This window comes from Camellia sinensis, chromosome 10 (genome assembly GCF_055761805.1).
Source record: "Camellia sinensis isolate YWXY chromosome 10, ASM5576180v1, whole genome shotgun sequence".
Taxonomy (NCBI): Eukaryota; Viridiplantae; Streptophyta; class Magnoliopsida; order Ericales; family Theaceae; genus Camellia; species Camellia sinensis.
The window spans coordinates 160020520-160044415 of NC_138970.1; the positions used below are offsets into that span (position 1 = coordinate 160020520).

A 23896-nucleotide genomic window follows, 5' to 3' on the forward strand; every position below is an offset into this window, starting at 1 on the left:
ATTAAAAAGATAAAATGCAAACTTAATCTAACTCTCCAGCTCGGGATCACAAGTGTTCAATTAGATCATTACGAATTACATTATGGGCTTCAATAGATCTAATCCTTTGCCGATTTAACATAAATTAAGCATACTCCTCATTCGGATCGCGTGACACTTGACAGCCCAAATTGCTGGTATCAGTCTCAAGTTGTGCTGCACTGCATTCATTTTCTGGAATATCACGCTCGTCTTCAATGATCATGTTGTGCAAAATAATGCACGTCTTCATGATGTAGTACAGATCCTCATCACTCCAACCTCTAGCTGGCACTCTTACAATATTAAATCATGCTTGGAGCACTCCAAATGCCCTTTTGACATCTTTCCGACATGCCTCCTGCATCCTCGCAAATAGTTGTCTCTTTGCGCCTTGAGGTTGAGATATTGTTTTCACAATCGTTGCCCAACGAGGATAGATACAATCAGCAAGATAATACCCCATGGTGTACGCGTGGTTATTGATGGTGTAGTTGACAGCAGGGGCACATCTTCTAGTTAATTCAGCAAATAAAGGCGACTTGTCAAGAACAGTAATATCATTTAAAAAGCCAGGCATGCCAAAGAAAACATGCCAAATCCACAAGTCATAGGAGGCAATTTCCTCGAGTACAACTGTTGGTTTGTGATAGTATCCAGTGTAAGCTCCGGTTTGGGCACTTGGACATTTATCCCAACACTAGTGCATACAATCCAAACTCCCTAACATTCCAGGAAACCCGCGTTGCTCTCCCTCTTGCAATAATATGGCGACATCTGCTTTATTTGGAGATCATAAGTAAACGGATTCATAGGTAGTAACAATTGATCTGGTAAAAAAATTTAAGGCGGCAATTGCAGTACTTTCACCGATTCTAATGTACTCGTCTACAGCATCAGCAGGCATGCCGTACTGCAGGATCCGAAGTGCTATAGTTATCTTATGTATACCGGATAATCCAGGAGCACCAGTGGCATCATGAGTTTGAATGAAGTACTCATTCACTTGTTGAATATCATGTAAGATACTAACAAACAATGACCGCCTCATTCAAAAACGTCTTTGGAAGTATTCTTCTGGATAGACAGGATTATCTGCAAAATAATCTCTATAAATTTGTCGGTCGCCTTTGACCCTCTCACGATTAATGTATCGACGACCATTTGTGAAACCAACACGTATGGTTGGTTGGTTTAGGCTTAACGTCTGTATTCTTTGTTGTTGCGCTGCGAATAGTTGCATCATGATGATATTATCATCAGATGATGAAGATTCATCAAAATCTCCATTGAATATGGCTTTAGTCAAATTGTTCATTATAGGTGGATGGGTGAGTGGGTGAATATGAAAATTGTAGAAAATCTGCTGGATGGGTACAGAGAGTTTAGAAGATATGAAAATGATGGATAGGTGAATATGAAAATCGTAGAAAACCTTATGTTATATTTATAGAGAAAATGTGGATGGGTGAATGATGGGTGGTTGTTGGGTGGGTGAATGAATAATGGATGGTTGTTGGGTGGGTGGTGTAGACGTCCCCGAATGCCCCGGGAAGATGAGTCCTCGTTTTGTTCATATTGGGTTCACTACAGTTCAGGACTCTCAAATTGTCACGGTTCTTAATCTGAACCAAAGAGTCCAAATCCGACAAATTGTTTTGAGAAAAACAGATTTTTAGAAAAGAAGTGCCAAACATGGACTGCTTTGCCAGATATAGAGTCGCCACCTAAATATTTTATTTTAGGAAATTTAGGAAACCCTGACTCGGTGCCAAAGGCCACGTGTTCGTCATCACCAAAGTTGTCTCGGCTCGGGAACTTGGGTACGATTGGGGAAGGTCAGCTATGAGCACCCCCTCTCGCCCGATCGAAGATCGGCCTCTACTAATTATGATATCTTGTTTTGAAAACATTACACGTTCCTATTCCAGTTATTAGCCTAGAATTACTATGTTATGCGCACAGCAAACAAGTATAGACTAGATCGCCTAATTCGGAACAAAGCATCGCATATCCGTTTGTTTGGAAAATGTTTTGAAATTTGCTACTCGTGAGTAGGCCAAAACACGGATTTTGATGAGTTGTTCCAACTCAAGCAATCCAACCTTCACCCACAGGCATTCAGGCAGTTCATATCACATAAGCATCTAGCCACGTGGTAAGCATGCTGTCATGTTAACATTCACACTCGTGCGAGATGCTAAAGCACAAAATACTTACAGGGTACTCCAAGCCAAAACAAAGAACTCGTTAGCAATCAATGTATGATCCAAGTCCATGTTGAGTGCCTAATGCAACGCATACAGAATGCAATTAGGATAGGCCCGACTAATCCTAGGATGTCATGTGGAATGCAACCATTTGATGCACATATTCAAGTTTAGATTTGAAATACAATGCAATTAGTATGATGCGCCGAGCCTGATGCATGCAATACTGATGAATGATGCACGCGTGCATAGCATAAGGATGCTAAATTAAATATGTCCTAGTACTAACCATCAAAGCAGGTAAGTAAAAGGGAGAAAGAAGTAGGGGTTGGAAGATATGCACACACGCACCCACACTTATTACAAATTTGCCCTCGCTCGGAGGGACCAAAAGAATAATACAATTAATTAACCTACAAGCTAATTAAATATTACAGACCACCTAATTAATTAACAAATCAATTAAGTAAAGAAAGCGATAAAAGTCCTCAGGAAGAGGGTCCAATGCATGCGCAATCGGTTCCGCTCGGAAACCCATTGCCATGTACAAGTTGCCTCTGTTTTCCCTGCTCTGCTCCTCTAAGAATGGCACAATTCCCAAGGAACACTCTCTGGACATTGGGGAACACCACCGGCCATAAGGAATGGTCACCGACCATGGAGAATAATCACCGGCCACTGGTTAAGCTCTCGGCCATCCATGCTTGGTCAGTCGGTACTAAAGATGGCCGGCCGGCCAAAGCTTCCTGCAGAATCCTGTTTTGACAGCTGTAGAGGGCAAAACAAGGCATGGCAATGCATTCTAAGCCAATGTGTGTACCAACACATCCCTTATCATATTTATGACTCAAAGGGACATAGTTCTTGGTTCTCGGACCACCAATCGCGCATTTCAATGCGTGATGGCCCAAGGGACCAAGTGTGCACTTTGATTTCAAATGTCATGCAATGCACATAAACGAACAAATGGAGCTCAACCTCTATCACAAGCAATTCAAGAGGCAAGGCATGCATGCCAATGCAATGCAATCCTAAGCATGTGAGCCTAAGTATGCAATATGGGCATGCAAGCAAGTAATGTATGTTAGACACACAGCCTAGGCAAACAAACATGCAAGGCATGAAGCAATGCAACCAACAAGTATGTAAGACACAATGTGGGTGTTCAAACATGCAAGCAAGCATGTGACTTCATTCAATCATACAACAACACACAAGTATGCGACAACACACAAGGCGAGCATGCAACAACATGTGAACAATGAACTTAAACTGATTCGGGCAGCTCTATACTAAGCCCAAAACAGTGGCCAAATGCTAAGAGAATGATGACCAAATAATCATGCAAGCATGCATGCACACAAGGACCGACACTTAGGTATTGAAGAGCAACTCTCAAGCACACTTAGGAGGATGCAGACATGGAAATATAGCATGCACATTAAGCCTTGAAAATCATGTTAAGAATGGTGCCAAACCAAGTAAACAAGATAGACATGGCATGCAAATAAAACCCAAAATCCGAGACAAGCCAAAGGGCTTAAATCATGATCATGTGACATATGAAGCAAATGATCAAAATGAATCAAATCAGTCCCAAATCATGATAAGGCGAGCCCCAAAAACCACTTAGATGGCATCTAAATGATTTACACATGGAGGCATGCACAAGTGCTTAAACATGGAGTGTACAACACAACCTCTTAAAGCATCAAAGTAGCATTAAATGCAAGCATGTGGGCATGTTAAGTGGACTAAAATGACATGATAAATGGTGCTAAACCACTAAAAATGATGCAAGTAATGCATGCTCATGGTTCACACACTTAAAGCCAACAAGCTAAAATGCAAAGGGGCTATACGAAGCATGGCAAGCATGGCTAAGACAACCTACATCAGACCTTAAGCATGGCAAAACAAGCCTAAAAGCTTCACAAAGCTTGGCCAAAACAAGCAGGCATGGTGATCTACATGCTAAGTACATGTTAAGGCAAAATGATGGCATTACAAGACATGTATGTAAGGCATGCAAGGTGTGTTTAAACCAACATGAAACAGAGGTAATATATGGAAAAATATTACCAAATAACAGTTAAGGCATGGCCAACATGGACCTAAACTAGGTGCTCACACATGAGGCAAAAATGGCCCTTTTTAGGGACAACAAGGAGAGGGGGTGACCCTTTCCTTCTAAGGACCCTAAACCACCATCCTCACTACTGAAATCCCTCAAGATTTCAATGGTGAGGAGGGCCAAACAAGGTGGTCCCGAAACTCACCAAAAATAACACAAAATGTGGCCAAACAAGGCCTAAGAGGGGTCAAACAACCCCAAAGCTTAAAACACCCTTAAACAACTATTTAGAGCAGGCAAAAACAAGGCTTTTATATGTTATACACAAAGTCTAAAAACAGTCGCAAGATGGGCAAAAAGACTATGCAAATATGGGGTAAAAAGGAGTAAGTTCTTACCCTTGTTGACCTTCTTCAAGAATGATGCTCCAGCTGGTCCTCAAAGCTCAAAACCAGTCAAGAACACCAAGAACAACCCTCTGGCCCCTTAGCAACCAAGAGAAGGTGTAGAACTAGGCGTTTGTGCACAAAAGTAAGACAAAAACCCACACAAGGCAAAAGAGAGAGAGAAATATAGAGATAGGATAGAGACACTATGACCTAACCCTAATATTAGAACTCCTCTGGCTTTTTTTGTAACCCTAATGGAGGGAGAAGATGCCTCCTCTTATAGAGCTTCCCTCTTGCAAAGCTTCTCAAGTAAGCTAGTCAAGAGGGAGATCCCTCCATACACGTGTATGGAGAGGAACAAAGTGTATGCCAGCTAGCACAGTGTAACAACCCTCACTTCAACTTAGTCATACTTGCACACATTTATGTATGATCTTGTTTTGTTATGCACATTTACAAATCTTGTCTTGTTTTGCTCGAGTGTTGCTTGCATGCTTGTTCTTACCTGGCGTTGCCAAGGTCATCTTAAGCCTAGACACCTTGGAACCTTCCTACACTTAGAACTATCTTGTAACCACTTCGGTTGACCTCCATTTTCACCCTGGCATATTGGCCGAGATGTCACCATCTAGGCCGAGGTGCGCGTCGCCTAGGCCAAGATGTGCATCATCTAGGCCGAGATGTTAATATCTAGGCGTTCTAGATCCTTGATCCTTGCACTAGTGATTTTGTTCCTGGAATGGTATGACCTAGACCGAGGTGTGGCACATCTAGGCCAAGGTGTGGCACAGCTTAGTCAAGTGTTGTCCTTCCAAGCCGATGTCATTGTCACCCTGCTTGCCGGAGCTTTGCCCTTAGCCGAGATCATCACTTGCCGGAGTACTCTTGCCGTCTAGCTTGTTGAACACACCTTGTCATGGTCTTGTCTAATCAGTCAGTGACCTTTTCGAGTAGAGCCAACCAGCCGATGCCACGTGTCCCAGCAGAGGGATTAAGTCAGTGACTGTCGAGAGAAACATATCATTTTGTATCAAATCTTGCTTTTAGAGAGAGAAACTCTAGGAAGAAGGAGGAAAAGTTTTGAGTGAGAAAGTGAACTTCCAAGCTTGATCGTTGGAGCTTGGACCGTTAGATTCGAGTTTTGAGGTTAGAATCCTAACCTACTCTTGTTGTTCTTATTGATCATCTAGCTGCATTGCACGATCGAACCGGTTCTGCACGTCATGCATTGATTTAAGTTGGTTTTAGAAAGAGAAAATGGTTTTCATGTGTTCTTGAAGAAAAGTCTTGTTTTGATCCGAAGGTTTGCATCAAGAACTATGTTTTTGTGTTTGTTCTCACAAGATCTTTTAGTATGGGTACCCAGGTCCATGTTTTCGAACTCATAGCATGAAATCCCAGTTCTTTTTGTAATAAACAAGTTATGATTTTAGCATCCTTGTTCTTTATGTTCTTCATGCTCATGTTCTTCATGTTTATCAAGAGGGAAACCCAGATTTTCCCGACTTCGCTTTTGAATGTGGCCGTCGGGACCACACCTCGGTAAGAAGGTGTGGGACCTCGGCCAAGACCTGGTGGTTCCCCAGCATGTTTTCCCAAGATAAGAAACTGTGTTTTGTTTCGATTTGACTTAGTCTTTGAAGAACGCTGAGGTCATTTGCATGCATGCAAGACTTGTTTTGAGAAGTGCATTCAATAGACTTTGCCATGTGTTTGTAGGACTTAGACTTGCCTTGACACCGACGTTTGAAGAACTATGTGAGTGGTATTTTTAATAAAGCTATGTTATCAATGTTTTGATGAGCTTTGCTTTGCTTTGCTTTGTTTTGAAAAGTATTTGTTAAGCATGAATGATTGTCTCTAATTTTGTATCTTGTATTATACTTGCTTTGATGACCTTCTCGGAAAGTCCTTAGTGTCAGGGGATTATAATGCAACTGCACATCTTGTTTTGAAAGTCCTTAGTGCTAGGGGACTATAATGCAACTGCACATCTTGTTTTGAAAATCCCTTGTGTTGGAGGACTCTAAACTTTCGCAGTACTCTCGTGTTAAAGGGCTACGGGCCCTTGTAACATAGGTCCTTTGTGCTAGAGGACTCTAAACTTTTGTAGCACCCTTGTTGAGATATCTCCCTTGCTTTGTTTTGTTTTGCCACCGACGGCTTACCACGTGGTTTTGTTTGTTGGAATGTCATCATTTGTAATATGTTGATGCTAGTAAGCATCCCTTGATACTTTGAAGATTTGTTAGATGGACGAGGTCCATCCCTTGTTATATAAAGTTTTGACATGTATTGTTTTGAAAAGACTTCGGCTATTATTCATGCAAACCCTTTATTATTTATATCATTCACTGAGTATCCAAACTCACCCTCTCTATATATATGTAGGTGATGAGCAAGAAGGCGATGACGCCTAGATGTGATTCGCGAGCTTGTTTTGGATTTTTGATTATGTCAGCTTGACTTGCATTTACGTCGGCAGTCTTGAAAATTATGCTTCTCGATTTGTAATACTTGTATTTTGCACACGTCGGCTTGAGAAGCCTTTTGATCAAGATGAAATTTGTATTTTGCTTCATTTGTAATTAAGTTGTAACCCATGTGAAGATGTTTGCCATTTCATTTGAATTATGCACCGCTCTTATGGACTAATCTGATTTGTATGTATTGCTTCCGTACTTGTGAGCCCCATATATTTTTACTCTGTTGTGTGTGAATTTTGAAAGTTGGCCTTCGGTAACCTCGGATTACTGGCCATCACGGCACCAAACTACTAGGGGCGGTTTGGGATCGTGACACACAGCTGGCATAAAAATATTTGCAAAAGCAGATGAACAGTGGTCGGCCGGTCAAAAATGCAATTTGACCAAAATAGATGGTCAGTCGACCATCTAGAGTGCTGGTCGGCCAAACATTTGGCCGATGGCAACAAGACACAGCCGATGGCCTCAAGCCATGGCCGGTGGAGTGTGGAGATGGCCAACAAGGCATTCCCTGCCTTCCAAAGCAAAAACACAAGTGTTTGGTGCAAGACCAAACACAAGTGTTTGGAGTCGAGTCGAGAAATCTTGAGGCAAGGTGCGTAGCCAAGACCTCCGGGAACTCAAGACGAACACAAACAAGGATGATCACCGAGTGTTCAAACGGTGACGTCCAAATCTTAAGGAAGGTCAAAAATAGGGTGTCTATAGGTGGCTTCATAATAGGTGGTTGTCGGGTGGATAGTTGTTAGTGAATGAATGCTGGGTTAATAATGGATGGTTGTTAGTGGTTGGTTGTTAGTGGGTAATTGGTGATTGTTTATTTTTTATGTGTAGTTAAAAAAATTTATTAAATAGGAGGTGATATGTTTTTTGGAGGGGTGAATTAATCGATCAAATTTTTTTTTCCAATTTTTCAATTTTTTATATTTTTTATATTTGTCTAGTTGGGAATAATATAAATATATAATTTTTTTTAACAAACAGGTAAAAAAATGTCACAAAAGACAAAAAATAAACAAAAATAAAATCACAAAAAACCTATATCCAAACTACACCTACAAAGTTGGAGGAAAAGTTGGTTAAGCTTTGCCAAAAATAACAAATGACCATTGGAGCACCATTGTTATAATTTGGCAAAATAACACTATTCATTACCAAATTATAGCAATAACAATACCAATATAACAACTACCATTGGAGATGCTCTTACATATAACCATCAAAAAATATCTGTTAACAACAAAAACAACCATCTATTACATAATAACTATCCAAAAATATCAACAAAAATTATCAATCATTACATGATTATCATCCAAATACATACTAAAAATTAATTTGGTAAAAAAATAAAAAAATTATCATTTTTATATAATTTTATGTTTGGAGAGTAGAAATAATTTTTTAAAATTCAAAAATAACTTTTTAATATTTATTTTTGTTAAACTAGTTTATATTTCATCAAATTGACGACATGTCCTCGAAATAGAGCATTTTTCATTTGCAAAGAAAGTGATGTCTTCAATTCTCTTTATTTGGAACAAGATTCAAAATTCAAAATCAAATGTATCACAAGCCCCAAACTATAAGAACCGTTAGTGTAATTCACCCAAACAAAAAAATTAATTTTATTTTTTTCCTTTAAACTATTTTCAATTTTTTAATTTCATCTCTAAATTATTAATTTTATCTATTTTGTTCTTAAAATTTTTAATTTATATTCATGTGATCCAATTGAAAACAAATATACAAATCAATAACTGTTGAAATCTTAATTTAATGAGAAAAAAAATTATTTCTTAATTTGAACAATTTAAATTACTCATTCTATCTCAAAATATTAGTTGCTTATTTCATTTTTATTATCTCAAAATATTAGTCTTTTTTCAAAAATCAAGAATTAAAATAATATGAATTTCTTATTTTGCCATTATTTTAAATTCAAAAACAACACAAAAAGTACAATTATGATTAATATTTCTCAAAAAATGTACTATTAAAGGGTATTTTTGAAAAATTAATTTTTTTAAAATACAATAATTATACTATCAAAAAAAAATTATATTTCCCAAAAAAGACTATTGTTTTGGGACAGAAGGAATCACCAAGGATCCTCTAGAGTGTTTTTTTCCTAAAGTTTCCTAAAGTGGTGTATTGCGTGGTTAAGATTTAATGCTGAAAAATTGATGTGACTTGTCATTAAATCTCAACTACACAATGCACCACTTTAGAAAATTTTAGGAAAAAAAAACTCTAGAGGATCCTTGCTAGGAAGGAATATACAACATACTTGTTTTTCTAATTATTTTGAATAAATTATACACCTTACAACCAATTTAACTGATGTTTGTTTGTATTATTTGAGGGCTCTTTTGGAAAGAGCGAAAAAGACTAAAAGTCAATTTTTAATTTATTTTGAATTACATTAACTTTCATATTTTTTATATATTTTTTTTTTTAAAAAAAAATCAACTTTTAACTATCTTACTAAAATAAGTCTTAGGTCTCATTTAGGAATATGCTATTTTAGTAACTTTTTTAATTTTTGACTAAAATACGAGTTAAAAAAAATTAGTATGTTTGAAATAACTTTTTGATTTTTAAAAATGTGTAAAAGTTAGAGAGAAAATGAATATAGTGTTTGGTAGAGTTTTAGAATTATGATTTGAGAATAGAGTTGTATTTGAGTTTGTGAGTTTTGGAATTACGATTTGAAAAGAAATAATTTGTTTGGTCATAAGTTTTAAATTGAGTTTTAAATTTTTGATGTGACATATGAAATGAGAAAAGTTATTTGATTATAAGTTTTAAAAAGAGTTTTCAAAACTTAATTGAAAAACTTATAACTCATAACCAAACACACAATTCAAAACACTATTCAAAACTCATATCCAAACTCTTTTTAAAATTTAATTAAAAAAATAATTTGTCATTTTGGTCTAAAAAAATAATTTATATATTTAAAAAATATCAAAAAATAATAATTTTTTTTCCAAATAACAAGTGGCGATTGGCAATTGTAAAAAATAAATAAATAAATAAATTTGCACTGTTCCGATCAACCGACTGGACATCCGGATAGATCAAAAATTCAAAAAATGTCTGGTTTAACAAACATATTTTCTAAGGGTTCATTTGGAAAGTGTGTTAACTTTTTAACTTTTTTGGTTATTATAGCTTGGGACTTATTGTAAATAATTTTTTATTTTTTTGGCTTTTTAAACTTTTTTGTAAGAAAAAAATGTAATTATTATAAATTGAATGTAATATTTTATTTTTTGTGACTATTTTAGCCCAAAAAAACTCAACCTTTGGCTTCCCAAATGAAGCCTAAATGTGTTTTGAAATTGATTTGGAATTATGATTCGAAAACTTTTACCAAACATATGATTAGAATGTAAAGATAGAATTAATTTTGAAAAGTCTTACCAAGTACAACAGAAAACTTTGACTTTTTTTAATTTAAGTTATAAATTTTTTAATTTTTTTAAATAATTTTTTTGACTTTTAAACTAAAATTATTACATGCCAAATGAGATCTTAGTTATATAAAAACATAGAACTACCTTTTTGCCCATCAAATTAAAGATTAACGTTGATTAATTTGTACAACCATTTTCAATTGGATCACATGGACAGAAACCAAAAAATATATATATATTAAAGATTAAATAGACCAAATCAATAGTTTAAAAATAAAATAATAATAATAATTTAAGGGATAAACTGAAATTAACCCAATTTTACTTGCCCAAAAAAAGAAAAAAAGAAAAAAAGAAGGAAAATTTACCCATAAATCCTATTTCCTGAAATGTTGAACCATTTAGTCCTAAATGTTTTCCTATGCTCCATTTAGTCCTATTTGATATGCTGATTTTGGGGGGTTTGATTTAATCCATTGCGTTTTTACGTCAATACCCTTTACCTGAATATTTCCTTCAATAGTTGTTGGTGAATTCAATTGAGTTTCGTAATGTTCAACTTATTGTGGGGATGTTTCTGGGACACCCAAATCGGTGAGCACCATTTTTTCTCTAGCATTTACGATGCATTACAACTGATTTTCTGCAATCAACGTGTTTGTTGTTGTCGTTCACCATTTCGGTTTCATTACCATTGTTTTCCTTCATTTACATTGATTCCACCATTGCTTTCATGGAGGCAGAATACCGTGAGAGGGCTCTTTCCGTTGGTCGGCATCATCTTCCCCAGAGACCATCATTTTTTCTGTAGCATTTACGATGCATTACAACTGATTTTCTGCAATCAACATGTTTTAGTGGGGATGATTTTTATTGGTTAATTTTTTTTTCACCATTTTTGCGATTTCTCATTGACGGTTATTTTCGTTCTGACTCTGTAACTGGTTCTTTCATTATTATGTATTTTGATTGACATTGTTTCTGATTCTTTATTGTTGTTGTCCACCATTTCGGTTTGATTACCATTGTTTTTCCGTCATTTACATTGATTCCACCATTGTTTTTGATGGAGGCAGAATACGGTGAGAGCTTTGTTTCCGTTGGTCGGCATCATCTTCCCCAGAGACCATTGCTGTTCTTCGCACTGTAATTGGATATTTCAAGTTGGTGGCTTTCTGCGGTGGCATTGCTGTGTTCAAGCCCCTGGGTGAAGGTGTGTTTTTTTTCCAGAATTTTTTAAGTTCCCTCTGATCTGTCTATGGGATGGGTGCGCTGGTTTTATCAATGGAGGGATGGGTCGTTGGTGTTTTTTTTTATATTTTCCTGCAATGCTGTGTTTAATCAAACAAACGAACACATACTGTTCTGTTATGGTTGTTTCATGGGTATGTTGCAGCCGTAATGGGTTCTTCAAAATGTGTGCAGGTATGGATGGGGGAATTTTGCTGGTTTGTTCGTATGGTTTAGTTAATGTTCTTATTCGGTTGAATCACGATTCGTCGTATGTGAAGATTGTTGATGAAATTTGTGGGAAGTTCGATGGATTGGTACCAGGTGCGGTGTGTTTGTTTTTTGATTTTCCCGGATATAAGAAGTTTAAGGTGGATAGCGACGACGACATTCAAAACATGTTGTGCCTTGCTAAGTCGTTCGGGATAAATCACATTGAGGTCGTCATTCAGGAAAGTAGTGTTGGTGTGGGTGGTAATCGTGTCGTGTTGGATTTCGCGGACGATGGGGGAATGTCACGGCATGTTAGCGGGAATGAGTTCGTGGATGACCAGATGGATTTGTTACCAATGTACTGTCCGAACAAATCGAAGACGTTTCTGTCGGCGCAATGGGCGCATGGTATTACCCATGTGGGACAATGTTTTGATGGTGGAGCAACTGAATTCCGCGAAGTTCTGTGTAAGTATGCTGTTGAACGTGGATTTCAATTTAAGTATGTTAAAAATGACTCCGTGCGAATTACGGTAGTGTGTAAGTTTGCGGCTTCAACAGATTGTCCGTGGTCAGTTCATGCGAGGATGTTACCGTCAAGTGGGGTGTTATGTGTTAAGAGGTTTGATAGTGTGCATACTTGTGGGGCTGCTGTACGTACTTCTAGGAACCCTCGTACGGGGTCTGATTTGGTGTCTACAGTTGTTGCAGATCGACTGCGTGATAAGCCATTGACGCGCCCCACTGATGTCGTGTTTGATTTGAAGAACGATTATGGTTTGGATATTAGCTACCGGGTGGCATGGTTGGGTGTTGAGAAAGCTAGGGGCGAGGTGTACGGGGATCACGCTACGTCCTTTGATCAGCTGAGGTGGTATAGCAATTCTGTTATGCAAAAAAACCCAAATAGTTACATTAATCTTGAGTTTGACCCCAAAACCGGGAGCTTTGTTAGGTATTTCATATCATTTCGCGCTTGTATAGATGGGTTCAAACACTGCCGGCCTATGCTTTTTTTGGATGGAACGTTTTTGAAAGGTAGATTTAAAGGTAATTTGCTCGCAGCTACTGCTAAAGACGCCAATCAAGGTAATGGTGTGTTACTTTACCTATTACTACTTATTTGCTGAACATACTAGTAAATAGATACTTCAAATTTTTATACATTTCAAATGTTTCTTTCCCATTCAACTACGGAAAAAAAAATTGAGAACATTGAAATAGGGTCTCCTCAAATAAAACTGAATAGGAATGTAATACACAGTGGCAGGCTTATTCGTTTTAAAATTTTTTAAAATGTGTCGCACTTTTTTATTCGTGGATGGTTGTATAAGTTTTGTCATGCCTAACTTTTTATGTTGCATGTTTGGTCTTAGGATTGTTTCCGGTAGCCTTTGCTATTGTTGATTCCGAGAATTCAGCTAATTGGGAATGGTTCCTTCATAATTTGAAAGAAGTTGTTGGGGGTGGGCGAACATTGACTTTCATATCTGACCGCCATGTCGGATTATTACACTCTATGCCCATTATTTTCCCTTCAGCGCATCATGCATATTGTTTGTTGCATCTGCAAATGAACTTGCGGGATCGAATGAAATATGTTAATGCATCGCACAAAATTGGGTTGATGCGAAAGTTACGGGAATGTGCATATGCGCCCACTGTTGATTGTTTCAATGAGAAATTGGAGGAATTGAAGAAGGCCAACCCAGCTGTGATTGAAGATTTTATGAAAGACCTGCACCCCAAACACTGGTCTAATGCGTATTTTAGGTAATTCATGCCCTGCACAACGGGTTATGGCATATTTAAAAATTCCCACGTGTTTTTTTCAGTATATTTTGTTTTGGTCTTTTTAATTTACGCTTTGTAAATGGGTTTCTTTTTTCTAAAAAAGGGGCCAACGGTATGGGGAGATGTGCTCAAATGCTGCGGAATCTTTCAACAATTGGGTTGGTGAGGCTCGTCATCTCCCCGTCACGAGATTGGTCGATATGATAAGGGGTCAAATAATGGAGCAGATGTCGGAGCGCAGAGTTAAATGCAGTAAATGGGACGGTGTTATAGTTCCGAAAATGGAGAAAAAATTGGTGGCAGCGTATAACGACAGCAGGGCTTGGTGTGTTAGCCAGGCTAATGATGATGTCTATGAGGTCCACTCCCACCCATCGGTGTTGGTTGATGTCGGCAAGCTGACATGTTCTTGTTTTCAGTGGCAGATCAACGGGTTCCCATGTTCCCATGCTGTGGTTGCATTCCGTAATAGTGGAAGAAACATCTACGATGCCATAGACTCCGCATTTTGCATTGATACATTTCGAGCTACTTATAGCGGAACCATATACCCCATCCCAACAGTGGGGAGGCCACTGTTTAACCCAGCTGAATGTTTGATAGCTCCGCCGACGGCCAAGCGTCCCCCCGGTCGGCCAAAACGGAAGAGAATTCCGTCCAAGGGGGAGGTAGTGCAACGTATACGTTGTGGTCGTTGCGGAAAAGTGGGCAATCACAATAGGAAGACATGCAAAGAGCCATTACAGTTGGGCTGCCATATGATTTAATTTGGTTGTTAAGAAACTAGGTTATTTGGTTTTTTTAAAAAAATTCCTTTTTTTTTTTACATCAGTCATTCACTTTCTGTTATTGGTTTAATTTGTTTTGTAGGATATACATTTTGACGTAATCCATCAACCATTTCATTTCCCATGTTTGAACAATTACACTCCACCTTTAAGACCCAACCATTTTAGTGTGAAATATGTTCTGCTCAACACTGTGCAGCCATGAAAGTAGCCAGTGGTTGTTATTTTTCAAATCTGTTTTGAATGACATTGTGTACACACGAAAAGAGTCAGTGGGTGCCGGTTTTTGGTTCAAATCTGTGGACATCATAACAGATTTGGAAACCAGTCATCCACTTTATGTTATTGGTTTAATTTGTTTAGTAGGACATACGTTTTGGGTCCCCGCTACTGAACACTAACACTGCTCCTTTGAAACACAACCATTTAATTCTCAAAGGACGCTTTCATTAACACTGTGAATACATGAAATAAGGAATTGGTGCCGTTTAAGTTTATAAATTTGTTCACATCATACCAGAACATTCGCCCTAAGTGGACTCTGCCAACCTGTATCCGGAACGGCAATGGATTTTTAATGTTTCTGTGGCTGCTTACAATCCATTGTCATTGCACAAAACATGTACCCATTACCAAATGACTTACAATAAATTGAACAGGAAGGTAATTTTATGTTATGCTCAACATGGTATCATCACAATTCTGATTAAGATGGCAATGCGAAATTAATCTTTACTCGTGTCATGCTTACCATGTGGTTGACGTGCTCAGTCGTTGCATGTCCACTTCCATATACATCAAACCACGCATACTCCCGTGGTGGAAAACAGGTTTACAAAACTGAGTCTAGTCATGCCCAACTCCTGCATACATCACACCATGTTCACATACCCAGGCCCATCTGCCATTTAAAAACAATGTACTTCACATGACATAAAAGTGTAATGCACTGTGAAACTGTTATTATGCAAAAGGTGAGACACTTTGAATAGCTTACTAAATAATATCAACATTCATATCCACAAAATACTGGATCCTAACCCAAGATTAAACCGTTTGCCACTTCTGCATTACCAAAAAAGTAACGTATATGAAACTAGTTTTTGCGTCCTACTTTTATGTGTTTCCAGACTAACAAAACATTATATACGCCGATACGGGAAAAACAGAAAAAAACATCGTAATGCTGTTGTTGCAACTTGCGCACTGGGAAATGTCTTCTCAACTTGTTATAATGTCCTCCCACGGAGTCCACTGCCCGGGTCACTTAAGAACATTTCCACCATTGCAGCTCGTAGCCCAGTTGGGGTCAGCCCATCCATCGAAGTATTCACTTCTGCACCACGAATGTACTGCCTGATTATGAAGCACACGAAAATCCCACAATCCGACCTGCACTAACAAACACCGGTGTCAATGTCACAGACGTGATACATCATCAAAACAGTACGCTCAAAATAAAATGAACATTTCTTACGACTCTGGAACTTGTTGTGGGCAATCCACAACAGATACAAAACTGCCATCAAACAGCTGTGTGCCAACAGCTGTAGGTGTAACTCGAGGCTTCACAAATTTGTTGTGGTGATCAGCCACCCATTGTTTCTGTCCATTTTTCAAATGTCAGTGCAGTTTTGTCCACAGTAACATTAACATTCTCCACATTGCAATCTGCCCATAATGGACATTGTAAACTGAAATTTGTAAACAGCACTTACCACTTTTAGAGCCTCATTGTAGTGCTCATCGCGCACTCCACGTCTTGGCCGCATCGAGTTGTAATGTTTCCAATTCCCACTTTCTGAATCGCACGCCATGACTGTCCAATGGTTGGCATTGTAGATTGGGATTACTGTGTATCTGCAACCTCGTGCAGCCTTCATGTGAACATTCAAATACTTCGCTCGGGAAACAGCACTACTGTTTCGCATCATATCCTGCACAATTGTCCAAAACCACCATCGGCGTACCAGGTTTCATTATGCAAATATTTTCCAGATTTGAAGGAATCAAATAAAACTGAAGATACATACCGAACAAACACTAGTGTAAATGTACGATGCCCCAACATATTCTGCCCTTCCAGATACCATCTTATGCATTTCAGTCAACATTGCAGCGTATGCATCGATTACCTGCAACATATGTCACCCATTACAACTCCACCACAATAGTAATAACAACTTTGTAAATTTACATTTCCATTTACATATTCTTCACTGGGTTTTTAAAATTCATTTGCCGTTTCCGACTGCCACATCACTCAATTCACAAAGGAAGCAACGGTCTGATTTGCATATGTTTTTTAAAAATAATTACAGAATCACTAAATACTGTACGATTCGTTACACGGAACCAGCTTACATTGCCGTGTATGGAGTTCTGCTGCACCAAATCTTTGATGTCCGTGAAATGGACTTGTATTCCATTGTGTCCACCATCCCACACTATTAACCTGCACACCGTGCACCAAAATTAAGAACCACCATAGAGCATAGTTTTACAAGTTGTACATGTTAAACAATAGAACATTTCATCCGAACAACGTACCCGTCCCCCTCTAAAGTGTACATTCTTTGTAGTAGTTCCCTGTCTTCATCCTTCACCATGTTCCACACAGTGTGCCGCCTATTCAGACCGAATCCATTCCATGTTTTACGCTCCACCTCGACGTCCTCAACACTGTAAATCACCCCGGGTTCAACTGATTTACCAAGTCTGACATTGGTGTTTACCTGTGGACGTCCAAATATGCCGGGATATTCGTAGTCTGATAACCTAAATTCCCGTCTTGCCTTGTTCTTCACCCTTTTCACAAGTGATGTAATTTTCGGCCCTGAACTTGCTGCACCTGCTGTGTGTTCATTATGACCTTCTACAACAACGACAGCTGCGCCATCCTTTACATTGCCATCACCTACTGTCTCTGCATTTATGGGGCTGCAGCTACCCTCTCCCCTTGCCACAGTTGTACGTACAATCCCATCTGCAAAGTCATCTGTCAAATCTTCAATCCCAGGGTCATTGTCAACAAGTTGTAATTCGTTGATCCGCACGTCTTCGGGTTGGCCTCTACGACATGCAGACCGCTGCGCACTTTCGCAACTCGTCACATTGGCAGACCCACTCACTTTGCCTGACAGACTATTACTTGGTGTTCGCTGATTGGATCCAGCATTCACAGCTAATTGTGTGACCTCGTGAATCTCAAGGTCATCAAGACTATCTTCCAAATTGCTTACTTTTTTGTCCAATCGATCAACCTGCTTGGTGAGCCGTGCAATTTCTGCATCCTTATCCACAATCACAGTATTTAAGTTTGCAAACAAATTACCAGCATGCCGCCCGAGCAGTTTTTCCAGTGTTTCCACACGCTGTTCCAGTTCACATATCTGTACATCTTTGATATTGATCTCACTCTCTAATTCAGTAATTCTTGCTTTACAAGTTATCAGCTCATCGCGCACCCCTCTTTGTTCCCCACCCACGTCTTGACCGTCTGGAGTGCTGGACAGTTCCAGAAGATCTGGGAACAATACCGGCCAAACCTCTCCACGTGACACCAGCTTCCCAGCTACTTTTTCCCTGCTGGTCGGTGTTCCAGTATTTTTATTGTCATCGTCATTGGCCCCCTCTATTTTCATGTCACCCTTTGTTTTTTTGGCCGGCTGCCAACAATTGAAGCTCGGCTCCACGCTGCCAACATCCTCTGTCTCAATCACAGCCCTGCGTTCATCGCACACTCCACGCGGTTCCACATCCGCCCTAATTCTACTACATTCTTTTGGTTCAATAGCAGCAGCAGGCACCTTCAGAATATGACATTCATTAATCGTCCCAACAAGTTTGCCACACTGGACCTGATGAAAGTTACCAGCAAAACGTAGCACAATTTCAATGTTTTGGTATTGGAAAAATTTGCAAAACAATTAAAAGGGTTCTAATTGCATACCTCAAAGCAACCTTCTGACGACAAATTTATTACTCTTAGTTTCCCCACAGCGGCTGCAATGTTCCATCTACAAAAACGTGGTGTCACGTCGGGTCGTTCCGGAGCGACGATGTTTGAATGCTCACAAATAAGGAACTGAAATTAGACCATGAAACATCCGTTAAATTAACACTGAAATGGGTTATATGTTTTACCGCTGAATTTGAACCACCAAACAAGGAAAAAACATACGTACCAGCAATGCTACTACGCAACCAGTGACCTTCTCTGGCTTATTGTGCATCTCATTTAGTGACCCAATCAATGTGTTTCTTATTGTTGCACTCCAGTCATAGTGCTGCAACGTGTCTAGTTTGTCAATCACACGGACAAATGCCCAACCTATATGCTCGCCGGTTGTTGCGAAAAATAACTTGGCGCACACATAAAGACACAACAATTTCGCCACATCTTCTTCGTCACGCTCCGTATGACCACAGATGGCTTCTCCCAGCAAGTCCTTTATTAGTTTTGAGGAAATTCGGGTAACATTTGCGCAGCGTCTTTGCATGAAATCAGACGGCCCTTTCCCACCCTGTGTCATATCCAATTTCTCCCTCCCACATTGTACCCCAAATATCAACCTGATGTCGTTGTTGCGCAATGGTAACTTAGCTCCACCGATGTGGAATTTCTCATCTTCAGGGTTGTAAGTTTGTATTATCCGACATACCGTCGCATCACATTTTTTGAACATTTTAGGATCCAGCTCGTTAGCCCGAATAGCATCAATCATCAGCCAGAATGGCGTTCTCTGCAACTGTCTGACGTGGGCATCGCGTAATTCGAGTTCCAGAACTGTGCTAATCAGCCCGGATATGTTTGAACGGTACATTAATTTCGACGTATCAACAACAGCTCTCTGAACAAGATCACCCGGCCCTTTCTGTTTCTTGAAAGGGAGCTTTGCTTGTCGTTTACTGGGTTGCCTTGTCGATGTGTGTGGTGACCTCAAGCCAATTTTCCGTTTACCAGTCCTACTGCCACTGCTACCTGAACATGTTTTACATTCAAATCAGAAGAAACAAATTAAAACTGCCAACACAAAACATAAAATGTCATGATCCATTACCATGAAAAAATGAATCTTTTACACCACCACATGTTCCGGCATCAGGCAATTTACCAGAACAACACCAACTTTTATGCCCCATGTCATGCCATCAAATTAAAATCTGAACTCAAACGTTAACATCACACAGGCAAACTCTGATTTTCATCTCATCGCGCACTAGGCAACAAGTACATACTGCATGCATTATATGTAGTACTGACCACTATCACTTCCCAACTAACTAATTATATTGTTCTGTACTATATTTTGTACAAATGCAACGAGCTGTAGCTATGCAGTTCAACAATAACATCCAACAATTAAAGTGACGCTACGTAGATTATGTCAATGGATTGAAGAACATTACAAATGCGTCACCACTTCAATATGATTTTCACAACATCAAACACGCTACATAACATGATTACGACTACGCATTGGGCAGCAAAACGTAAACAAAAAATAAAAAGGGGCCCCGATTTGAAATTTGTGATTACATCACCGAAATGATTCTTGCACAACACTATACTTTGCTTCGATGTTAAGATAGTATACACCAACAAACAAATAGGTAAACCATGTTCCCCTCAACCCCCCTATCCCCCCCCCAACCAAATTCAGGGAAACCCAGTACACACTTGCTAATAAAATTGCATTACCATTTCATTTACATTCAACGCAGTAACATTACAACAAAATCACAAAAAAACACCCAACTTAACAGGACAAGAACATTGACAACCAACTTTCCGAGAAGACGCATGAATTTGTCAAAATCGCACCCAAAAAACAACACTAGTTCAGCGTACATTTTTAACAATTTCATGTATTCCACAAATCCCACAACATTAACCACTTCCCATAATATGTCACCCATAACACCACAACTTCGTAATGTAAATGAAATCAAGGGTTTACGTACAGAGGCGCTTAACGTACCTGGAACCATTGTCGGGCGCCTACGAGGACTTTCCGCTCGCTATTTCGAAGCACAGAAGTGTCACAAGCAACTACACCGCAGGGTTTGATGTATCAACAGCGAAGGGGTTTTCGTATTTGATGGGGATTACGGTAAAACACAAAATGCTATTCTGTTGACCTGGAATTCACATCGTCAAGCAACATTCTGCAACTGCAATGCCTGACATGCCGCCATTAACATCGGAGAACTGTTCAACCTTCCATACACGACTCTTCGATTACGGGTTTGTTTGGAGGGAAACAAATTTCTACAGAAGACAGGTTTGGGGCATTCCAGTCATTACGCCGTTGGGGGTTTACTTAATTACCCTTACTAAAACGTGTAAACATTACATTGAGGCGGGTTTAGTTGTCAATAACATTATGTTAGGACTAATTGGAACATAAGATAAAAGATAGGACTAAATGGAGCATAAGATACATATTTGGGATTTATTGGTGCGTCGCCCAAAAAAGAAATTAACCCAAAGAAAAACAAAAGATCCCTTCATTCTATACATGATTTTCATCCTTTCTTACTTGGTTGCACTGCTTTTCCAATTGAGATGGTGCTTGAAGATCCATCTCCAAGCCTTATAGCCTTTCTCGTCTTTCTTGATTCCAATGTCATCGCCATTCACTGAAATCCCAAAAGAACCTTCACAACATTCATGGTGTCCCAAAAAAACCCCACCTGTCAAACTACCCAAATCTGAAACTGATGAGACTTCACTCTTCTTCACAACAGAGAACTCTGGTTTTGACTCTGATGATGATGATAAATCGATCTTTAAGTCAATAAATCCTGACTCCTCCATGAGACTCAAATCACTTTCTTTAACTGGAAAAACACTTTTGTTTGTATTGGTACCATTCAAACCAGTTTTACCATCCGACACACCTTTCAATCCACTTTTTCTGTTCTCTGTTTCACTAAAACCACTCATCCTCTCAGAATCAGAGATTTTAGCACTTGAAAATGCAAATTGATGACCATTACTTTGATCTTCTTCTTCTGGGTCATTATAAAAACTTCCACCCCTGAAACCACATAGAGACCTAGACCTAGAAATACTCATGTGATCAAACATCCACATTTCACTCCTCTCATCACAACCCTTTTCTCTTTTCTTCCTAAAAAGCCTCCCAATCCTCCAAAATCCACTTCTTTTCTTAACAATACCGACACAGCTACTATTACTCCTCTTGATGGTGGGGTTTGAATGGGATAGCTTTGTTTCATTCTCTATAAGGAATGAGATTCTTCCAACACTACCCACCTCAGCAAAGTAAGAATTTGGGTATGAAGAGACACCAGAGCAAGAACATGAAGAGAGTCTTTGTTCTCCACAGTCTGAGCAAACCAGGTTTATTAGCCTTTCTTTAAGGCAGTGAGCACAAATCCCGATGGATGATGAAAATGGGTGTTTTGGGCATGGAAGGTCTGATGATGATGAGTAGTTGTTGTTGTATGTCTCCACAGCCTTGCCCTTCTCTTTCATGGCTTCTTCTCTAGCTTGAGAGTTGTATTGTTCGTGTGTATGAATTGGGGGGAGCTCAGAATTTGGAGATTGATGAATCTTGGAAGATGAGTTATCAAGAGTGGTGCTATCTTGGAAGATGGGTTATCAAGGGTGGTGCTATTATTTAAGGGAGAGAGAGAGAGTTTTGTGAGCTTTTAAGAGTATTTCCAACCCAATCTTCTTATTAAGAGGATCAAAATAATTTTTTTTATTCAAAAAATAAATATAGAGTATATTATTATTCATTTAAATTTTAATTATAAACTTTCAAAATTTTTCATCCGTACTTCATTAAAAAGTAATTTTTGTTCATTAACAAATATTTAATTTTAAAGTTTTTATAAAATATATTTAATATTATACTCATTTTAAAGGTATGATTTCACATTTTTTTAATAATGTTAATTTTATAAAAATTAAATTTACATATTAAAAGTTATTTGTAATATAATAAAAAATATAGAATGAATAGTATTTTGGAGGACATCCTCTATTTTTCATCCTCCCTTCATATTTGAAAGATCAACTTATCCTCCTCCCAAATAGAGATAGATTTAAAAGATAGTTTAGAACAACAAATCCTCTATATTTAAAGATATAAAGGATGTATTGGAGATGCTCTAATAGGTGTTTGAGTTTTTCGAGTTTGTGGAGATCAAATCAAAGGTTGTGCCAAATTGGTCAGTACAGCCTTTGCAGTTTGTAGGTTTAAGGAAAGATTGGAAGTAAAAGATCACAAGGAGCTTGGCAAAGGGTGTATATGATTGAGAGACAGAAGGAGAGAGAGGAACATGCCGACAGTGGTTTGGCTTTTTGGACCAAGAAAGACGTGTGGGAAAATTATAGGTTACGTGTTTCTACCTTCAATCGATCATAATATATTTTATTTTTTTATGTTCTTTAATTATTTAATAAAATATTTTATTTAATTATTTTTTCATCAATCACAAATGAAATATCACTCATTTATATTTTAAAATTATTAAATAATTATCCATCAACTTAGCGGGGCCTAAAGTTATCAAAAAAAATTCTAATTATCAATTATCTAAAAGTTAAATAGTAAATTAAGGAATCATTCTTTTTATGTTTTCTACATATTTGTTTTAAAAGTCAAAAAATTATTTTTAAAAAATTAATTCCAAACATCCCCTTAATGGATGTTTAGGCTTGCCTTTTTGGTAATTTTTTTATTGACTCATTTTTAATTTTAGTGATTTTTATTTTTAAAATTTTAAAAAGTTTTAAACTTCTAAATTTTAGTTCACGAGGCTAATCAAAAATCAAAAATTTCAAACAAAATATGAAAAAGGCAAAAAATAGTGGACCTTTCGACTTATTTTGACTTTTTTATTTTATATTTTTTTTGAAATTTAAAAAAAAAAATACTTTTTAATTCATCTATACAAATTCGGGGAAAAATTAAGAATTTAGACATAATTTTGAAAAAATATCACTAAATAAAAAAGATTTTAAAAATGTGGTTTATCTGAAAGATTCCAAACAAACAACCAAGTTTTCATATACAAATTAAAATTTATGTCCAATTTTATAATTAATTTTTGTTAAAATAGAATTAGAGTTGATATTATGAAAAACGCTAAAAATAGCCTAAGGGTTGTTGTTAGTGTTAAAAAATGTGTATAAGATGTATTGAAATATATAAAAAAATAAATGAAAAAACTTATAAAAATGTTATGTAAAATGTGTATTAAATTATAAATATTTTAGTTCTATACAATTT

At 37.9% G+C, this 23896-nt stretch overlaps 3 protein-coding genes across 3 annotated transcripts; 1 reads left to right on the forward strand and 2 right to left on the reverse strand.

Annotated features, from left to right (window-relative positions):
• Positions 1-328: 328 nt before the first annotated feature.
• Positions 329-1069, reverse strand: LOC114258161 (uncharacterized). Its single transcript, XM_082890561.1, has 2 exons — positions 824-1069; positions 329-718 (listed from the first exon to the last, which is right to left on the reverse strand). The coding sequence occupies exons 1-2, from the start codon at positions 1067-1069 to the stop codon at positions 329-331; spliced, it is 636 nt and encodes a 211-aa protein (XP_082746687.1).
• A 10606-nt stretch (positions 1070-11675) lies between these two features.
• Positions 11676-14725, forward strand: LOC114287750 (uncharacterized). Its single transcript, XM_082890562.1, has 5 exons — positions 11676-11812; positions 12025-13131; positions 13419-13815; positions 13940-14413; positions 14707-14725. The coding sequence occupies exons 2-5, from the start codon at positions 12027-12029 to the stop codon at positions 14723-14725; spliced, it is 1995 nt and encodes a 664-aa protein (XP_082746688.1). The 5' UTR covers positions 11676-11812; positions 12025-12026.
• Positions 14726-15621: 896 nt separating this feature from the next.
• On the reverse strand, positions 15622-19178 carry LOC114258061 (uncharacterized). The gene is made up of 8 exons (XM_082892707.1): positions 18812-19178; positions 18577-18711; positions 17175-18484; positions 16989-17079; positions 16658-16759; positions 16343-16561; positions 16102-16229; positions 15622-16016 (listed from the first exon to the last, which is right to left on the reverse strand). The coding sequence occupies exons 1-8, from the start codon at positions 19157-19159 to the stop codon at positions 15854-15856; spliced, it is 2496 nt and encodes an 831-aa protein (XP_082748833.1). The 5' UTR covers positions 19160-19178; the 3' UTR covers positions 15622-15853.
• Between the last annotated feature and the right edge of the window lie 4718 nt (positions 19179-23896).

Bases quoted from the DNA above. Each gene is read 5' to 3' on its own strand.
- LOC114258161 (XM_082890561.1), bottom strand. From the start codon at position 1,069: ATGAGGCGGTCATTGTTTGTTAGTATCTTACATGATATTCAACAAGTG. The intron at 719-823 runs GTTTACTTATGA...TGTATGCACTAG, and splicing joins TTGTTACTACCTATGAATCC to TGTTGGGATAAATGTCCAAG.
- LOC114287750 (XM_082890562.1), top strand. From the start codon at position 12,027: ATGGATGGGGGAATTTTGCTGGTTTGTTCGTATGGTTTAGTTAATGTT. The intron at 13,132-13,418 runs GTAATGGTGTGT...GTTTGGTCTTAG, and splicing joins TGCTAAAGACGCCAATCAAG to GATTGTTTCCGGTAGCCTTT. The intron at 13,816-13,939 runs GTAATTCATGCC...TTTCTAAAAAAG, and splicing joins TGGTCTAATGCGTATTTTAG to GGGCCAACGGTATGGGGAGA.
- LOC114258061 (XM_082892707.1), bottom strand. From the start codon at position 19,159: ATGACACAGGGTGGGAAAGGGCCGTCTGATTTCATGCAAAGACGCTGC. The intron at 17,080-17,174 runs GTACGTTGTTCG...CACGGTGTGCAG, and splicing joins TACACTTTAGAGGGGGACGG to GTTAATAGTGTGGGATGGTG. The intron at 16,230-16,342 runs GTAAGTGCTGTT...AAAAATGGACAG, and splicing joins ACAATGAGGCTCTAAAAGTG to AAACAATGGGTGGCTGATCA.